This window comes from Coenobita brevimanus, chromosome 2, assembly GCF_032717465.1.
Source record: "Coenobita brevimanus isolate Jiangsu-jjx chromosome 2, ASM3271746v2, whole genome shotgun sequence".
NCBI classification, from domain to species: Eukaryota; Metazoa; Arthropoda; class Malacostraca; order Decapoda; family Coenobitidae; genus Coenobita; species Coenobita brevimanus.
This window is the reverse complement of record NC_136955.1, coordinates 31702735-31723883: the sequence shown is the minus strand read 5'-3', so window position 1 is coordinate 31723883 and position 21149 is coordinate 31702735. Positions and strand designations below refer to the sequence as shown.

General features: G+C 39.3%; 1 protein-coding gene across 1 annotated transcript in view; it reads left to right on the top strand.

Annotated features, from left to right (window-relative positions):
• Positions 1-21149, top strand: part of LOC145392073 (nose resistant to fluoxetine protein 6-like) — a 199779-nt gene that overhangs the window by 16825 nt on the left and 161805 nt on the right. The window contains exons 3-4 of the mRNA XM_080266532.1: positions 9221-9312; positions 15358-15466. Coding sequence (XP_080122658.1) covers positions 9221-9312; positions 15358-15466 — 201 coding nt within the window. The remainder of the gene's footprint in view (positions 1-9220; positions 9313-15357; positions 15467-21149) is intronic.

The window sequence follows — 21149 nt, the reverse complement described above, 5'->3', positions numbered from 1 at the left end:
AAGTTGCTTCCATGGTGCCACTTCTCCATGCCTTCCCTCGTGCTACACGGGCATCTGGTAGTGCTGATGACTGGAATGTCACTCAGCCATATTGCAGAACTTCTGCCTGTCAGAATTCTTTCATTCCCCGAACTGCATCTCTCTGGAACTCGCATCCCCAGAGTTGTTTCCCTCCAAATTTAAACCCACAGCTGTTCAAGTCTAACTGTTACAGATATTTTATGAACAGAGGACACCAGTAATCTGGTGTATGGATTATTGTTAATTCAATTGTTTTTCCTTCCTCTGTTCTGTTATCATATATATATATATATATATATATATATATATATATATATATATATATATATATATATATATATATATATATATATATATCATTGGAGCCCAGTGTCCCGGAATACTGGACAGAACTGGGATTCTTCAAGTCTTTATAAAGTAGGGAACCCCCAGGTAGGGACCTATGAGCTTCGTGACTATGAGCCGGTAGGCGGAGGGCGGCATGCTTAGAACCCACACAGTGCCACTCCCCACGCAGCAACCCTGGGATCCAATGGGTTAATGACTGGCAAACCTATCAGTCTCTTTAACTCGTCACGTCCCGAGGTTTTCCACACCTCCGAAATCCCCCAGTCCCGAGCCTTTTTGGAAAAATTTTTTTTTGGCTCAAACTTCCGCTTAGGTTGAGAAACGAAGGAAAATCACTAAGAAAGGGCTTACCGTGGTCTATAAGTGGTCGGAACAGGTGAGGTCTCCCGCGCCAGGTATCGTATTCTTTTATTGACGTGTCAGGCGCTCACGTTTTCTATGATAAGGAATACTGGGAGAAACAACACACAACACCTCTATATTTATTGAATTTGAACTAATAAACAATAACAGTAACAATATAATGGATTTCAGACACATATATATGAAAAATAAGCATTGTACCATTGCGCGAGCATAGCGAGTTTGGTCCGAGTCGTAACATGCTATATGCTAAGTTTCTTGTATCAGTCAACATATAATTTTTTCTACTTGTATACTTCTGTTTCAATGACATTTTACCAATTTCTACTGTTTGTGTTTTCAGATGTTTTCATTCATTATGATGACATGCAGCATAAGTTTAGCGCACATCAGCTTACTAAGCGCACTCGCTATGACTCGTATTTCAACATACCCAATTGTTTTATCACTTTCCTATTATTTTTCCCTTTACATAGAACCTTTCCTCCACCACTGTAAATGTTTTCAATTATTTACATTCATTACGAGGGCATTTAGCGATATGCTAGCGCATATTCACATAGCAACCACAATCTCAAACACTCGTGTTTCATCTTCTACTTTTTTATTCACTCCAATTATACTTTCCCACTTACATTACACACTTTTACACCCCTATACTGCACGGTACATACTTACTGGCATTATTTATTCAAGTGAGCGTGAGAATATCGCATGAAAATACCCTCGCAATGAATGTTTCGACCAACATAATACTCAAACACTTATATACTAATTCTTCACATATAATACACACTTTTCCACTTGTTGACTTCTATTTTCATTATTACGTGCCTTATTCATTCCACTGAGCGTCAGGATATCGCATCTCTATACACACGCTATGAATATTCGATTTAGAATATATTTCAGCACTTACAATAATTTGAACTTATATTATACCCGTAAGCATTTCCAATAATAATAATTACATAATTACGGGCAGTATTTATTGTACTGAGCGACAGAATATCGCATCATAATACCCTCCCTATGTATGTTTCCACTTACAGCATATTTATACACTTACATACAATTTTTGCACTTATGTTATACCCGTATGCACTTTATACTAATATTTGGAGATCAACATGACTGATAATTTCACTGAGCGTCTGTTTGTCGCATTTACTTCATAGTTTCAGCGTCCTGTCGCATTCACACCATATCAGAATTGCATCAACGTGTGATATTCGCTGAAACATGGGTGAATACAGAGACCCACGTCACACTCCACGCACTCATAGCGGGTGTCCTTCCTCTGAGTCGTGAGTCTCACCCGGGAATTGCTACACATGTGACACCTGCGTTGGGGCCTAGGTCTGTTTGGCTGGGGAGGGATAGGAGTGGGGAAATGGCGGCCGGATATTCTCAGGGGAGTTTGGGCAATAGGGGCAGTGCGGATGCGATGTTGGGGCCATTCTACAGCATAACGTGCAAACATCTGTCTTGTGAGCTCCCTCACAAACCCTTCAAAGGTTTCCTGAACTCCTGTTGTCATGGCGTGAAGGTGGTGGCAATTCAGAGCAGTGATGTCTAGCAAGTGAAAGAACAGTTTCTTATACCACTTCATCGTGGTCCTGGCACACTCTACCGTCGATATCATGGAGTCTGACTGGTCCACGAGGCGCATGTTTATGTTATAGTCCATGACACACTCAGGTGGAAAGATCACCTATGCCATGTCAGTAAATTTCTTGAGCGTTTGGTTCAGGCTAATCTTGTAGCTAATTTATCAAAGTGTGAGCTTGGTCAAGCTAAAGTTCAGTACCTTGGGTACGTAATTGGTGATGGACACGTTGCACCACCAGGAGCTAAGGTTCAGGTTATAAGTGATCTTCCCAGACCTAAAAGTAGGAAAGAGCTACAAAGATTTTTGGGAATGGTAGGTTATTACAGGAGATTTGTTCTTAACTTTTCAATTCTTGTATCACCACTTACAGACCTACTGAAAAAGGGAGTTAAATTTGTTTGGACTGATAACTGTGAATCCTCTTTCAGTAAACTTAAAGCTATCCTATTAAGTCAGCCAGTGCTCGCTACTCCAAATTTTGCTAAGCCTTTTAAGATGGCTGTTGACGCAAGTGATTCAGGAGCTGGGGCTGTTTTGCTGCAAGAGGATGATCAGGGTATTGAACATCCTGTATCTTATTACAGTAAGAAGTTCACTCCACCTCAAAAGAACTACTCAACTATTGAGAAAGAGCTTTTGGCCTTGATTTTGGGTTTACAGCATTTTTCATTTTATTTGTGTTCTGGTTTTGACCCCATAGTCATTTATACCGATCATAACCCACTGAAATTCCTTAGTAAGTTTAAAGATAAAAATCAGAGATTGACAAAATGGAGTCTACTTCTTCAGGAGTATTCATTAGACATACAACATGTCAAGGGGAAAGAAAATGTTATTGCAGATTGCTTATCTAGACTTTAGACAGATTGTTTTAGAGTAATAAGAAATTTCCTTTGTAAATTTCTTTTCTTTGTGGGGAGGTGTTACATAGCCTATGATTTCATCATCCTTTGTATAATTCTAACGTACAGTATGCTGCATGTTTGATCACGATTCGCCTCGTGGCTTCGATAGTGACCAGGCTTGCGTGTTCTACCTCACTCCCCCCTTCTCCCCCTTATAGTAGAGTAAGTCGTTCTTTCTGTTGTTCAGAGCAGGAGGGTCAACTCTTCGTCCTCTGTGCCCTCATTTGCGCGTCCTTCTTGCAAGTTGAATCAAGCTCTGCCGGCCCCTATATAATGAGCTCAGTCTCTGCATTAGGGACACTTAGATCTACTCCTCATTTTGTTCACATCTCTGTCCTCCCCTGTATAGTGTATTATTATTTTTGTGAGTGCTCAGGAAGTCCCCAGCCATCTAGCTGCTGTATAATTTGAGTATAAGTGTTGTTACCATTTTTCTTGTACTGTATGGCCTGAGGCGTTGGTTCATGGGCCTGGTGGGGTTTTTTGTGATTCATGTGGAGTTTTTGATGTCAGCCAATATTAATAATATTTTGTATCTGTAATAATATTATATCTTACTTTAACTGAGCATTATTCGATTCTCTCATTTATCAGGGCTGACTTAGATAAATTTGTTCTTGCTAAAATCGTATTAATAGAGGCTATTGCAGTTAGCCATATATTTAACCTGTTTTTGCCATTACATTATCCTTATGAGTCCTGAATGTTTAGTTGTTAGATTGAGCATTAAACTTTAACTTGTAATTTTACCTAACTCTTTTGTTTTGAACCTGGAACGTTGCGGGACAGTAGTGATTTTAGTATTCTCACTTGAAGTGTTCATTATCTCTCTCTGTTCCGTAACAATATATATATATATATATATATATATATATATATATATATATATATATATATATATATATATATATATATATATATATAAAACTTGTAGTTAATTATATTGTAGTCATAGTGGAGCTGTTATAACAGTGAGTTGATTTGTAGGAGACTCTGAGTTGTACTTGTCGTTGATGACAGGAGAAGATAAAGATGAGTCGAGGGTTTAATGGTAGTTTATTTTCTTCAAAGGGAATATCTTAAGAGTAATACAGTCTAGCAAAGCATAATGGGAGGAGAGTTTCTCGCTAGCCCATGCACCTACCTTATTCCCCACCATGCCTCTTTCTAGACACCCTTCTCGCTCTCTCTCCTAATGCCTGCCTGCTAACTCCTTCTCTCTCCTATATGAGTGATTGTGTCACGTATAAGGCACAGCTGGGTGGAATTTTCTCGATCCTGGGGACTTTCTGATCAGGCGTCACGAGGTGCTGTCTGTGGCATTCCTGAGAGTGAGAATGTGCTAACACCATTTTCTTCAGCCCTAGCCATGACTTCCACTTAACCTCTAGATTACATATGTACGCTACCAGCTATTATGCACTGTATTATGATATTTTAGAACGATTTTCAGTAGTAATAGTAAGTCATCTATGTTTTTCTCTTTCCTCCATTTATTCAACAGCAAAGCCTGAATGAAACGCTAAGCAGCACATTATTCTATGCTGACGTCTCGTTCTGTCAGGTTGAGGATCCCAAACTGGACTTAGAAGCGGGTGATATTGTCTTTATGTAAGTACCCGAATATCATTATTGTTGGAATAGTTGGAGGTATAGTCGTGAACCATACTATTTGCCCACCTTCTACTTCTACCTCTTGCTGAACGGAAGTCACAGTCAGCAGTTCACAGCAGAAAAAAAGAATATTGTTAGTACTTCAAAACCTTTGAAGACTGAGCAAGCAAAAGCGTCATTGCAAATTGTTCCTTGAGCAGTCTTACAGTACAAAGTGACCCATAAACAATGGTCCTCTCTCACTGCACTGTGTAATATGTATGATAATGTTAGTGTCTTGATGTATAGCTATCATATGTATGGTGCAATTGCTGAAATGTTTACTTCTGCCAATATGTTATGATGATCGAGCTCAGAATTTCGTGTTCTTATGGAGGATTCTGTTGCTTCTGGTGGTGGGGCTTCCCCCTACCATGTATTGGCAAGGGCATGACACTCGTTAGTAGAATGATGACTGTTGTGGTACGTACAGTATGTGCTACAGCGTGATCGTTAGGGTGCGTTACTAATGTAAGCACCACCGGGTGACCGTGAAAGTGATCTATTATAACGCTTGTGTCTTCATTCATCTTCATGTCTTTTATAACAGTGAACTTCACAATGATCTGAGTGTTTACAATACCAACAAACTGTTTTAGTTCCGCTTTTAGATCTGGCACGACCATGAGAGAATAGTTTGTGACGCAGGTATTACACGCGTCGTGGCTACTGAATGCAGTGTGACGTTTTGTCTGTTAGGTGTATGTGGATCATGTTCTTGACCTTGAAACTGAGAAGTAGGAATGGGAGTGGTAACTTGTTGAACTGCACGAACTGACTGAGCAGGTAGGATATCAAGTTTCTCTTCTATCTCTGCAGCTAACATTGTCAAGTTATCCTTAGAAGAAAAATGAATCTCTAATGTAGCTTTTACTCGTCTTTGCCAAGACGATTTAGAAACCCGAGATAACTGCATAACGTCGCTACATTATCTAAGGTTAGAGTGGTTTTAACCGTAACATAAGTTTTCACCCAAGGACTGTTTTGCAGTACTTCAAAAAGTTCAGTTCATATCTCGGCTGCCATAGCAGGTGCCTCCAACAGTGTATTATGGTCTGGAGGGGTGAACTTATCCTGTCCCATACTTGGCAACAGTCTGTAGATGCTCATCAAGTATCCTGCTTTCGTATGAGTAAAAAAGAAAAAAAAAAATCTATAATTCTGGCACAGTATTCATCAAAGGAAGTAAACTTATCCAGGAATCTAGATATTATTAGAGAACATACTCTTGAATAACCATAATCTAGCCTGCATCTAAGGTATGCAGTCTTAGCATGGTCTGTTGTAAGTCTTTAGTTAGTAATTTCAGTGAACATCACCGATAAAAATGTAAACACTAATAGCAATATTCATACCCGTGAATTTAGGGCATGATGCATCTTCCAAGACGATTGTCTGAGGTACCGGAGTTGTGTTGGGCTGACTTTCATGGTGACAGAAGTAGAATGAGAAAGGGTGTTAGGAGCAGTTATCCCTGGTACAGCTGCAAGTACTGGGAGTGGTAGGAGAGGATGAAAGTGAATCTCAGTCAAAACGTAAATGAGAAATGTGTGAAATATTGCGGGTAAGGTATGAAAAATCTACATCGGAAGAGCTGGTTGAAGCAACACAGACAGGTATTTAAGCAGAAACAAGAGTCTGTGACTCAGCTGATCGGATGATTTGTTTCTGATGAGTCTCCGCTTCGCAGATGTGTAAAACTGTCATGAAAATGTTCAACCTCGGTGAAACCTGACTCTCTCTCATTTCTGGACGAATGTGTATCATCTTCAGGGAAGTTAAACTTCTTAAATTAATGTCATGAAGAAACAAGTTGTGGGGAAAACATGCAAACGAAAATATTAAAGTAAGTGAATACAAGCGAAGAGAAAATTTTCTTACCTCCCCCCAAAATAACTATTATTTACAATGACAATAAAGGGGGGGATTTATATACAAACTGTTTACAACCGAAGTGTTCATATGAATAGAGAAGACTTGAAAAGAAAACCCCGAGTATGAGAAATTACCTGAGAAAGTTAAGTAAAGTGATTTAATCAATTGTGTAAATACGCAATTAAAATCTATAAGGAATATTGGTATGGAGATAACATCATAAACTTCTCACTGAATAATTCAGACTCACCACCTAGTTATACTGCATACGATGATAATTGCAGTGAATACAGGGGACAGTTGTTATGAGAGAAGCTCACACATCAAACTTTTAAAACATCAGCTGGCTGGTTCTGACAAAATATTGCTTAAAATTAAACACACTCTTGTTCCCACACCTGGCTCCAAGACGGGGCAAGAGAGGGCTAGAGCAGGTCACTGGGTCACTGGGTCAGTTTGATTGGGTGTAGGTGGTCTGCAAGGGGTAACAGCGTTAGACCTGAAAAAGTTGCGGACTGGATGAAGATTAAGCGTGTTCTTGACCTTGCTACCTCTTATAACTATATGAAGATCTCTGCCAAGTTAGTGTAACTGGACTTGTATTACGAAAGATAAACGCTCACGATTTCAGGTTGCAAAACACCTCCAACGACGGCTGGATACTTAGTTTAGGAGAGACTCGTCCTACTTTCTTGATGTCTAGTTGCATTCTAATTCTCACCAATTTCGTTGGGAGAGAAAGAAGGGAGGATCACATGTACCAGGTGCCATCACGTTATGCTGAGTTAACGAATTCTCTGATCTGTACACAAGATAGCCTCCTCAGCCTTACCCTGCACTTTGGCAATAAGAAGCATGTCAGCGCCTGACTGCGCATTCATGACTGTAGCTCGATCTTAACACAAAGGCAACAGGAAACATTGCAGTTACACCACACAGCACCTATACATTTTGACACAGTATCATACATATTACAAGTCCAACTACACTAACCCTGGCAGAGATGTTTGTACATCTGAACGATTTCTCATGTGTTGCAAGGACGGCTCAGTCAACGTTATCAGTCTCTAACGTGACCATTAAATATTTCTTACACTGACTTCTTCACTTACTCCCACACAGTCAGACTGAGCCATCTCTGCAACTCATAAGCTGTTATCAGATAAGTGCTTAGTGCAGCGCCTTATACCGGCCACCCAGTACTTGGAGCTACCACAGTAACACATGGTAAAAGGTCTTTGTTCGGTATAACACCCTGACTACATATCCTTCCTCCAGTATAATACGTAGGTGTGCGGAAACCATGGTTCACGACAATAGTTCATAGACAATAATATCACTGCATTTTTTAATTAATCATTATGAAACTCGTGCATAGTACTCTAACATCTTTGTTTGACTCCGAAGATCACATCACCGTTTCTTACTCCTCAGTATCTAGCATTTATGGTAATAAAGTGAAATGACATTTATGTCGACAGGTCTACTGCCAGGTCAGCAGATCCCTTACAACATCTCGAAACCGTCAAACCTAATGAGATATTGCCCTAATAGCCAGTAATAATGAAAAGGTTCTAATCCCTTTTCATGAAGTTTGAGATGCAGACATTAAAACAGTTGTGTTTATGCTGCAGGCAAAGATATCTATTAACTTCAGTGTTACAGATAACGAGAAGAAGCGTCTACTCTTCAAAACCACGATGTTGTCTTCGGAGTCCAACAAGTATCACAGAATATAATACAAATAGTTCTTACCTGTTAAGCTGAAACGTGATGCTATATCAGTGTCCGCAATTATACGTTGTTTAAAGTTAAACTGCATCTGGAAGAATCAAAGTTCAATCTGAGTGAGGTGGTGAAGTAACAGGGGTGTGGTGGCAGAAGGTGTGTGGCAGTATAGTAACAGGTGTGGTGGTAACAGGTGTGTGTGGAAAAGAATCAGATGTGTGATGATGAAGTAACAGCTGTGTGGTGGTGAAGTAACAGATGAGTGGTGGTGAAGTAACGTGTGTGGTGGTGAAGTAACAGGTGTAGTAGTGAAATAACATGTGTGATGGTGAAGTAACAGATGTGTGGTCGCAGAGCGACAGGTATGTGGTCGAGGTAGCAGGTGTGTGATCTAGAAGCAACAGGCGTGTGTGGTAGTGAAATAACAGGTGTATGGTGGTGAGGCAACAAGTGTGCGGTGGTGAAATAATAGATGTGTGATGGTAAGGTAGCACGTGTGTGGTGGTGAAATAATACTGTACGTGAGTGGTGGTAAGGGAACAGGTGTGTGGTGATGAAATAATAGGTGTGTGGTAATAAGGTAACAGGTGTGTTGTGGTGAAATAACAGATGTCTGGTGGTAAGGTAACAGATGTGTTGTGGTGAGGTAACAGGTGTGGTGTGCTGAGGTAACAGGTGTGTGGTGATGAGGTAACAAGTGTGTGCTGTGGCACAGGTGTGTGGTGTTGCTGTTGCTGATGATGATGCTGGCAGCCACCGTCCTGGATGTAACCATTCAGTGCAACAAGAATACTGCCATAGTTAAAGGTGAGTAAATTTTTACCCTCCACCTGACAACTCAGAGCAGGGTGCTGTTATCACTAGGATCAATAGGTATCAGTCCGTAGAGTTGGACGGCAGAGCGGCAGGCCGGGCGTAGAAATTTCATTTCTGGGCCAGAACTCGGAAAGTATTCACTGTAGTCATGAAATTTCACATAGTTATGTGTCTTATAGTGAACTGGTGCCTTTTCATAATTAGAATGTTGTGTCCTAAGTAGTTTTTTTTTTTATTGAAAAATTAAAAAGAGAGTTTTTGCAGAGATTTCAGTGTGACCTGCTCAAGAAATCTGAAAGACCCTGGTTATGTGTCTTCAAGGTGTTCTCCTTACTCCTACCTTTAAAAAGAAAAGAATGAGGGAGTGAGGACTGTTTTGCGTTTGGTTAGGTGTGAAGGGAGGTAGAGGGGATGTGCTTGATCAGTTGGAGGGTTGCAATAGCATAGCGTTGCTTGTGTTTCTACTAAAACTTTGCAACTACTATACCTAGGAGGCAGAAATTGTATGTGATAAATGATTATCTGAATATGTACAGCTGGCCGCACTCCCGCGAGGGCCACAGCGTTGTCAACGCTGGCCAAGATATTGACTCTGAAACACTAGTAGAGAGATGCGTTCGAAGCATCCACAGCCAGTAAGAGAGAGTCGTACAGAGAGAGTTTGGGGGGGAGGAAGGGGGTTTGAGGAGAGTGGGGGGATACCTATGCACGAGAGGTGATGGATGACGTCTGAAACAGATGAGTGGAAGGCTGGAAGCTATATATAACAAAAATATACAATACTTGGTAACAAATCATATATATTTTAATACCTTTATTGTCAAGTTATTACCGCTGTGAAAAGTGGCACAGTTAATGCTTGGAAACCATAAAGCATAATGCTATTGAATATAGCAAATGTGAATCCTTAATACTGCATGCGGTAATTGCTGACACCCCTAGCACACACCTCCGTATCCTCCTTATCAAGCGTTTCCTAACACCCGACAACAAACACCGCATTTAGGGATGCTGTATCACTCTTTTACCTTACTATTTTTTCTACATTCTGATTAATGATACTAAACGCTAAATGCTATAGTCAGATTTTGCTATGTAAAAATTTACATAGTACGAGATAGGCAAAGAGGCACGGACACGATGGCAACAGATGGTTGTTTGTAAAAATGAAATTATGGGCGTCTTGACCAATGAGGCTTTAAACAATTTGTGATCTCTCTCTCTCTCTCTCTCTCTCTCTCTCTCTCTCTCTCTCTCTCTCTCTCTCTATATATATATATATATATATATATATATATATATATATATATATATATATATTTAATCTGCTATCATGTGAAGGTCAATGGGAGCCCTGATAACTCCACGATGCGATGACGCAACGATGCGATTTTAAACTGCTTGTTTGGTAACGCTAGATATGGGCGATGTTGATATGTGCCAGTGGTGTCAGCAGCTGCCACATTCCGGATGAAGTTATTTACATTTGTTACATGTGATTAATAAACAGCATTCTGATTCATTATTTTCAGGCAGTTTTTGTCTGTATTTTACAGCGTCCATTGCTTGGAAACGACAATAAAAAAAAATACGATTAAAGTCTACAATTATGAATCTTGATCGGTTGTCTTTGTTTTGCAGTATAATATTTAAAGTTGATCTTTTTACTTTTCATGATGGCAAAAGTAACACCGAAAAAAAAAAAAATCTTTTAATAAATATTACACTTTTCTGTCGCCTCAACAATCGTCATATCTCGCCTCTCGTGTACAGGCACCCACCTACCCACCTCAAACCCGCTCCCTCCCTCAGTCCTGTGAATGCTTCGATCAGAGCTCACTACTAATGATTCGCGGTTACTATCTCGGCCAGCGTTGCCAACACTAAGGTGGCCCTCGCGGGAGTGCGGCCAACTGTACAGTAGACAGCAGAAGTTCGTCCCTCTCAGCGTGCGTGATACGAGCCTGTTGATCTGGGAACACTGTCTGAGATAGAGTTGTCAGGTATGGTTTAAATGGCTAACATTAAAGAAATGTGTTCGAAGATAAGTTAAGAACACATTCCCTAATGATAACATTGAACTGCAGTAGGTGGGATAATAACGTTATTGTGAAATGTATGACACTGGTGAATGAAGATTCTTCGTTAAGGACACAGGCGCACAGGATTATTTGGACTGACTGATGTTACCAGCAAGTAGTATATGAAATATTATAGAACGTTTTGCAGTCCTAAAGGTGAGGTTGCAAGAAAACATTGATTACGTCAGTTACACACTAAACAAACACAAAAACTGACAGTGCTTGTTTCGCGAGTATACGGTTTTGTTTTACAAGTTAAATTACTTCCCTTCCTGACCTCTCTCCCCACCCGTTTCTCCTCTTCCCAGTCACGCTCTGCCATCATCCACATCTTGTCGCTAATGCTGAAAATCGAATGCCTGTAGGTAGAGTGTGGAAATATAAAAGTGTTAAATGAGATTCTTCAACCTAATCGCTATGAAGTGCTATCCATGACTTCAATATAAATGTTAATAATATGAATAAATCGTCACTGTGGTGGTTAGGAGACATTACTCATCATCATTTATATAACACATATAATCATGTAAATACAGTGCTTCAACTACAGTACGCTCCCTCTCCACCCCCTCGCAGTCTCCCCTCCCCCATCCACTGTCTCCATCACTCCTCCCACCTCCCTTTCCCCCCCCCCCTCAACCAGTACCCCTTGTTTCTCTCCCTCAACACCCCAACCCCTTCCCACGGTTTTTCTTAATATACCCTGCTTCGTTTTGCCTCTCTAACTAGATCGGTTATTCATGGTTTGAATACAGTTATCATATACAGGAATTTAAGTCGTAATTGTAGTGACATTATAAACACAATACTCGTCCCCGTTATATAGCCAACTGTATTACACACAAGTAACCAGATTACTTATATTACAAAATGTCCATCGTAACTCTTAGTGTTCAATACCAAGGACTAAAGAATTAAAATATGTGTAAGCAAGAGATTAATGGCTATGGAGGAGGAGTAATAAAATAATGGCAGAATTGAAGCACTGACTACTGTTCTTGAAGAATTAATGCCTCTTGACCGCCACTGTCAATCTAATAATAATACACACTGTTACAGAATACAATCCAAAAACATAACCCAAACGTCGTTATATTGTTCGGTTCCTGAGACAAAAATGAAGAACGGAGAGAAAACAGAGATATGAAATAACTATTAAATGAAGTCCGGCAGGGTCAGTACAATAAAACCGTGGGAAGGGGTTCGGAGTGTTGCAGGCTAGAAACAAGGGGTACTGGTAGAGGGGGGGGAAGGGAGGTGGGAGGAGTGATGGAGACAGTGGATGGGGGAGAGGAGACTGCGAGGGGGTGGAGAGGAGACTGCAAGGGGGTGGAGAGGGAGTGTACTGTAGTTGAAGCACTGTATTTACATGATTATATGTGTTATATAAATGATGATGAGTAATGTCTCCTAACCACCACAGTGACGATTTATTCATATTATTAACATTTATATTGAAGTCATGGATAGCACTTCATAGCGATTAGGTTGAAGAATCTCATTTAACACTTTTATATTTCCACACTCTACCTACAGGCATTCGATTTTCAGCATTAGCGACAAGATGTGGATGATGGCAGAGCGTGACTGGGAAGAGGAGAAACGGGTGGGGAGAGAGGTCAGGAAGGGAAGTGTCTTTAACTTGTAAAACAAAACCGTATACTCGCGAAACAAGCACTGTCAGTTTTTGTGTTTGTTTAGTGTGTAACTGACGTAATCAATGTTTTCTGCAACCTCACCTTTAGGACTGCAAAACGTTCTATAATATTTCATATAATACTTGCTGGCAACATCAGTCAGTCCAAATAATCCTGTGCGCCTGTGTCCTTAACGAAGAATCTTCATTCACCAGTGTCATACATTTCACAATAACGTTATTATCCCACCTGCTGCAGTTCAATGTTATCATTAGGGAATGTGTTCTTAACTTATCTCCGAACACATTTCTTTAATGTTAGCCATTTAAACCATACCTGACAACTCTATCTCAGACAGTGTTTCCAGATCAACAGGCTCGTATCACGCACGCTGAGAGGGACGAACTTCTGCTGTCGACTGTACATACCTATGAAGTTTCATGACTACCTATTATGTCATCATAAAAAATGGCTACCTAAATGAAAAAAAAAAAAAAAACATGAGTCATGATTTTATCAGATCTGCTAATAACCTCATTATTACCGTGGATAAACTACTGAAATTTTTAAGATTTAATGTCTCTTTATTGCACAGTTGGGGTCGGGGGTGAGGGTCGTTATGCGCTTCGTTAGGTGTGCAGGGAGTCGGGGGAAATGTGCTTGATCAGCTGTAGGGTTGCAACAAGGTAGCATTGTCAATGTTTTATTCATTATATATATATATATATATATATATATATATATATATATATATATATATATATATATATATATATATATATATATACAATATATATATATATATATATATATATATATATATATATATATATATATATATATATATATATATATATATATATATATATATATGAGAGACTGTAACACAGTAGAACAAGATATAGATGTGATATACTAGTCATCACCAGAATATTAAACAAAGTATGGTTGAGACTAACACACAAAGAAGTATAGAACAAACTCTCATTCTAATCAGGATCGCAAGTTGTGCACCACCACTTCGTCAGGGATTTATTCTTCATATTGGACATATCTAGTGTATTGTGTTATTTTTATTGTTTTCATATCTACGTAGGTAGCATCAATAACAAAAAGATAATATTGAGGTGAATAAAATAACTTAAGTCGATGAGTTATGAAGTCTCCAATACACTCAGAACACGATTACCTCTCACAAAAAGGTGAAGTCAGTGAATGTACAGTGAGGTTGGATGGTGAGCAAATGGAAATTGTGAGTACGTTTAAATGTGTGATGAGTAAGGGTGGAAGTTTGGAGGGTGAACCGCTTGAAAGGGTACAACAAGGCAGAAAGGTTGCTGGTTCCTTGAAAGCAGTGATAAGAAATAGGAAAGTGAGCATGGAAGTGAAAAAGTTCCTACATGACAGTATTGTGATACCAACTCTAACGTATGGAAGTGAAACTTGGACGTTGTTGGAAGGACACAAGTCAAGAGTGAGAGCAGTGGAAATGAAATATTTAAGAGGAGCCTGTGGAGTTACATGGTGAGACAGGGTGACAAATGAGGATATAAAGGAGCGTTGTGGTGTGGATATGGATGTTACAGGAAGCATTAGGAGAAACACACTGAGGTGGTTTGGCCATGTGGAGAGGATGGAGAATGAGAGACTGACGAGGAGAGTGTATGTGAGTGAGGTGGAGGGGGGAGAGGGAGGGGGAGGCCGAGGATGAGATGGAGGGATGGGGTGGAGAGGTATATGAGAGAGAGGGGTGTGAACTGGGAGCAGGGCAGTGAAATGGCAGGGGATAGGGTGACGTGGAGGCGATTTGCTTGTGGCCACCCCGTACGGGATTGAAGCATCTGGCAGTAGACAGATAAATAGATAGATAGACAAAGACACATCCTTTCAAAACTGTGTGCCCTTATCTTGTGCCAGCAGAAATGTACTGTAAAAAATATTAGCTTGAGTTTTGTGTAACAAAATGTACCCAGTCTTTACTCCTTTAAATGTTGCACGAGATGAATCCTAATTATCCCTGGCGTGCACGAGTGAAATTCATTCTTCTGTTTGTTTGCTTTTTTGTATGTATCTGAGAGGGAAACTAATTCTACCTTCTGTGTGTGTTCGTGGGGGAGGGGGGTTCGTGTGTGTGTGTGTGTGTGTGTGTGTGTGTGTGTGTGTGTGTGTGTGTGTGTGTGTGTGTGTGTGTGTGTGTGTGTGTGTAATGCATGAGATCAATCATACTTTGCTTGTATATCCAATGAACGAAATCAATCCTATTTTTCCCTGTGTGTGTGTGTGTGTGTGTGTGTGTGTGTGTGTGTGCACGCGCGCAGGTGGACTGAGGTATCTGCTTCCTTTCTCCGCCTACACCAACCTGGGCAGGATGTTCCACCTCATCACCACCTCCTCTCCCACCAACATCGCCTGCCTCCACGGTATGAGGTTAGTACCATATTTACACTCGTCAACCACAGTTCATGGTCATCCCTCTTATTCTTTTTCAGTCTGAAAGGAAACGAAGGTATACTGCTGGTAGTTCGAACATGTTCTACACTACACAAGTAAAGCCGCGGTCACACAGGCACTTACTGCGGCAATTAATAGCGAGTTATATGTTGTCGGCATCCGTATCCCCAACTTGGCAATTTATAACCCACAATGAACAAATCCACGGTGCTCGATAGTTGTTCCGATAATAAAACAAAATTTTTCACATGTGAAATATGTGATTTTCTAATAATATTAGCATACAAAAACAGAGAAATTTATTTTTAAGAAATAGTTATGTACTGAACACTAATTTGGTGATAATATTCACCACAACCTCTCTCAAGTCTAACACCAGTTATGAATGCTAGATGCCAAGTGATGATTCTCATTCTCTCTGTTACTGTATTCTTGTGTGTTCTTCATGCAGTCTAGGTCGACATTTGATCAGTCAAATGGACTCTTCATGCTACTGAGAAGGAACAAATAAACATGTAGTTTACTATGCAATAAAAAATATCGATCTACACATCATATCTGCGTCAGCGAATTTCGGCATAATTGGTTGTTGGAACTATATATATATATATATATATATATATATATATATATATATATATACGGAGCCTCAGTGGTAAAGTGTGCGTTTTCGCACACTGAAGAACGAGGATTCGCGCCCCGCCAGGGTAATAAACTTTGGGAGCGTACTTCAGGCCACGTACTGCATTGGCGGACACAAGGGGTGCTGTGGTTGAACCAGTGTCGCATACTATAAAGTATGCTTGCACCCAGTCGGCTTGCGCGGGTCGATTACACTTGGTTCACAGACTACACACACATCCAAAGCCACTCCAACACTACAATGACACTTACAAGCACTTCTCACCCTACATACAAACTCTACTAGACAACCTAAGCCACTTGGTGGAGATACATTAGCTGTATCGTCCCCACTTCGGTTGGGATAGGCCGGTCCTGCAGTGGACACACATACGGCTGATGATATATATATATATATATATATATATATATATATATATATATATATATATATATATATATATATATATATATATATATATATATATTGTTGGAATTCATTTAACTTCTTGGCACTTAGATGGGTCTAATGAACTTATTTATGCTAGTCGAATTAATTAAACAATTACTGAACGAAAATTGTATTATATTGCAATACATCACCTACAGAAGACATGCTAACTCACGAGTTTCATACAAACATAACGTGAAATGCATGTAAATAAATCACCGCCGTCTTACATTGTGAAATTTCCACGTTCATATATTTTGATACGATATTATAGTACGAAGAGATGAATGCACGCCATTTATCAAGAGGGCCAAATGAGAAACCATGTGATGCAAAATGTGAAACTTTAAAATAATTTTTCTCTTTGTGTTTATTTAACACAGGGCATTGAAATGGTGGGGGACAGGACGACGTGGAGGCGATTTGTTTGTGGCCACCCCGTACGGGATTAAGGCGTCTGGCATTAGATAGATAGATAATGTTTATTTAATATTATGGATTACCAGATGTGTACTACCAGATTTCCGAAATAATAGAATGCTCTGAGAATAACCTTAAATATGCCATATTTTTACATTTCTCTTGAAATGTACGTAGGCATTAAGATTCTGTCCATCTATAACCGAATAAATGACTGCTACCTTCTTACGTTTCACCTCGTCCCATTTATGTATATACTTCGTGTTCATGGTGCCAAATATTTATTGTCATAACTGCGACGAACATGTCTCCCCTTCTGAGTCGTCATATTATTTTGTTATCTTTTGAGTTACTGAACTCCTTGTCACTCTTCTCATGTACTGTACAGTGCCTTAAAACAGAATGATCAGTCGATAATAACCATAATATTCGTTTATTCTAATTTATGGTATGAAACTGTCAAAAAAAATTATTTACTCAGCACTCCCGCCAACTGGTCTAAATCGGACTAAAACTGTTCAACATGACCTTTCCATATGACTTAACCGTTGACCTACTTCACACAGAGACACAAAAACACACATAGACATAGACATGCCCACGCGATATATCCATTTTCTGATCACTGACCCTCAGTAAGCATGATAATAAGCACTACATGACTTCACTGCTCCTAAAAATCTGACCTGAACTTTACCGGTCACTATAGCCACTTTCAAATTTCACATCTTAACACACACTTCCGGACACATTTAACAAGCCTTGTACACCTCCCATTCATCTACTTAGCAGCACAGTATCATCAGCAAACAACTGTACAGGCGATTTCTACCTTCCTTCACTAAGGACACTGTTATTTACCGGCATACAATGTATCAATGTAAATACTGAACAGCAACAGAGACAGGACACATCTCTGTTTCGGTCCTGTATCATTTACCAAGTGCCTTCCGGGATTTGCGTCATCATACATACTCCTAACAGCTTTGATCTTTTTACATCTACTCCATATATTCTCAGTATTTACCAACATTCCTTCCCATTGTGCTATGCTTGCTCTAGAGCCGTGAAAGCAGTATGCAAATTCTTTTCCTTCAGTAATGTTGTTTTTATGACTCTTCGTAAAATAACTAGCACATTTGCTCACCTTAAGAGCACCTTCCTCCTTTCCAACCAAATCCTCGGTTCTCTTGCTTATTCTGCTCACAACAGTCCCACAATTTTTCATCCTAATCTGATTTATATTTCAACATTTTGCATTACACAGTCATCCGGTAGTGTCTTTGTTGAGACAATGGTAACCTATTTTATTATTCATTATTTCCTTGATATCCAGCCAAATTAGTGTCTAAACCGAAATTAGATGAACTAATAATATATTTAATAGTGTTACGTCCTCACCCTACACTGCCACAGGCTCCAACAGCAGTAGTACAGTACAGGAAGGACTTTGCCCAGTGAGTTGTTCTTCCTATGGTCAGCCTTTAGGTGTGCAGTACACAAGATCAGCTGAGGCGAAAATAAACACTGGTTCCTTAAAGTTCACTGTCTTTATTTTCCAAGTAATTCCTCTTAATGCTTTCCAACTTCTCTTCATTGTTCTCACAAGCACTGGAGCTATACACACTTTACTAACTGCTGTTACACTTAATGCTTAATAACACTTCACAGTTATTACACTTAAAGCTTAAACACTTCACTGTTTTCTCAAGTTCCAATGATATACAAACTTCAATAACTCGTCACTGTTTGCCACTGTTTTCACAAGTACTGTACCAAAAATATACAATCTTCATAAACACTGACACTGCACTACACTCAAACTGACTTGACACCCGGCTGAACTTTACTCAAACTAAACTGAACACTGACTAAACTTGTAATAATCTCTACCCCATCTTATATAAGCTTGCATTGTTCTAGAAAGACCTACTTCTCAAACATTCTCGGACGTGCTGGTCTTGCATCAGCCCCTAGTAACAACAGTTATGGTACCAACTAGGAGACATCAAAACATGCCAAATTCTTCTTACATTACATAACACTCTAAAATCATTTACCAGACGAACTTAAAATACATAATTTAACAATCAAATAAATCATTCTAGAGAAAAAGAGCACAAAAATTAATGCATGACTAACCTTACGAAATAACTATGCTCACAAACAACAGGAAAACTGGCAATTCTTGACTCGTACCGGAACTTACGGTACGAGAAACGTCTCGAAGGTACGAAACTACCTAACTGGCAAATCTCCCTTCATAACAATAGTTACTGTTAACGGTCGGAGATATTATCAGAAGTAATGAGATCATACTAAATTTCTATAATTCTCAATAGTTCCTTAACATGACTCCGTCTAAAAACAGTGTCAGAAATTAATGAAATCTTTCTGAATAAGAGTCAATAGTAGTGTTATCTCGTCCGTTATGGTGGAGTATTTTTTATGGTATTCTTTCTGCCTATAAGTGATTATCTTGAAATGAAGAAAGACATCCGAACTGGAGGTTTTAGGCAGTCTTCTTTAACCACTTCACTTCATAGAAGCCCTTCCTTATTTCTCTAAAGTAATTTGATGGTAACCGATGTCGTATGCACGGAGTGACTTATGCTAGAAGTTACCGTTCCGGTGTCATATGCACGGAGTGACTTCATACTGGAAGTTACCGTTCCCTTCTCTATTAAGCCAAAATTAACCTAACCTAACCAAACCTAAACTAACCTTAACCTAACCTTATCCTAGATCAACCTAACCTAAATAAACCTAAATTAAACTAATCTTAATTCACGAAATGACCAACTTCACAATCTGCCTGTAACATACATATATATCTTTATTTATATATATATATCCATATTACAGGTCGACAAGACATCCAACTATCTTCCTGACACATGTATTTCATACAATGTTGTTGATAAATGACACAAAACTTGGGATAACATGCAGATACTTCCAAAACAGAAGCTAAACGGCCACTCGGCGCATGCGCACTGAGCGGAACGGTAATTTCCAGCATAAGTCACTCCGTGCATATGACACCGGTCAGGGCGCATGCGCTGAGTGCCCTTTTTAGTTGCTGGCTAAAAGTATCTGCATGTTCTCTCAAGTACTGCACCATTTATCAACAACATTTATGAAATATATGTGTCAGGGAAATAGTTGGATGTCTTATCGACCTATAGGTAACTATAGGTCGATATATAGATATATATAAATAGATATACATATGATTGTTACAGGCAGATTGTGAAATCAATTTCGTGAATTATGGTTATTAGTTTAATTTAGGTTTATTTAGGTTCGGTTGATCTAGGATAAGGTTAGGTTAGTTTAGATTTGGTTAGGTTAGATTAATTTAGGCTAAATAGAGAAGGGAACGGTAACTTCTTGCGTAAAGTCACTCCTTGCATATGACACAGGAATGAGAGAAACAATATGACACCGTAGTGAAGGGGCTGAAACGTCGCTTAGTAGGCTTCTGTTTAGGGCTTAATTCTTTGCTATGATGATGCATTTTAAAATACAGTTGTTGTCCATAAACAGTGTGCTCTTATAATGAGTATAACGTTGACAGCCCAGTCACCTGATGTGAGGAATGCAAACATTTAGGTTGCTTCATGAAGTAATAATTAAGCATCTAATCAAAACACAAATAAATACATAAAATAAAGGCAAAAAGCAAGCACTGTGAAGAGTGAAAGAATTGTAGGAAAAGAAAATGATGGAGGGTGGACACTGATATAGTCTATTTGATTGACCTGTGCAGCTGAGATGTATGCGGCAAGTAGGGTGTGTTTGATACGCGGCTGCTGATTGGCCGCCGATGATGTCACTGAAGTATATGCAGGCATGTATTGTTCTGCAGCATGGGGACGTAGGTGTACAGCGTGATTGGATTTTATAATGCAACATGCGGGTGTAGGTGTACACTGTGGGTGGATAATTTACTTCAAACGTCACCCATTGTTTTATGAAACTTTATAATCAACTTTAATTTTCTTTGATAACGGTACTCTTTTCAGCTAATTTTGACCTCTTTAGCTTCGGAAATTATTCCATATTCAAACTGGCTGCAGTTATCTAAAAATAGATATACTGTATGTGCTAAAATAAGAAAAACTGTAGATTTACATCATCGGCGGCCAATCAGTAGCCGCGAAT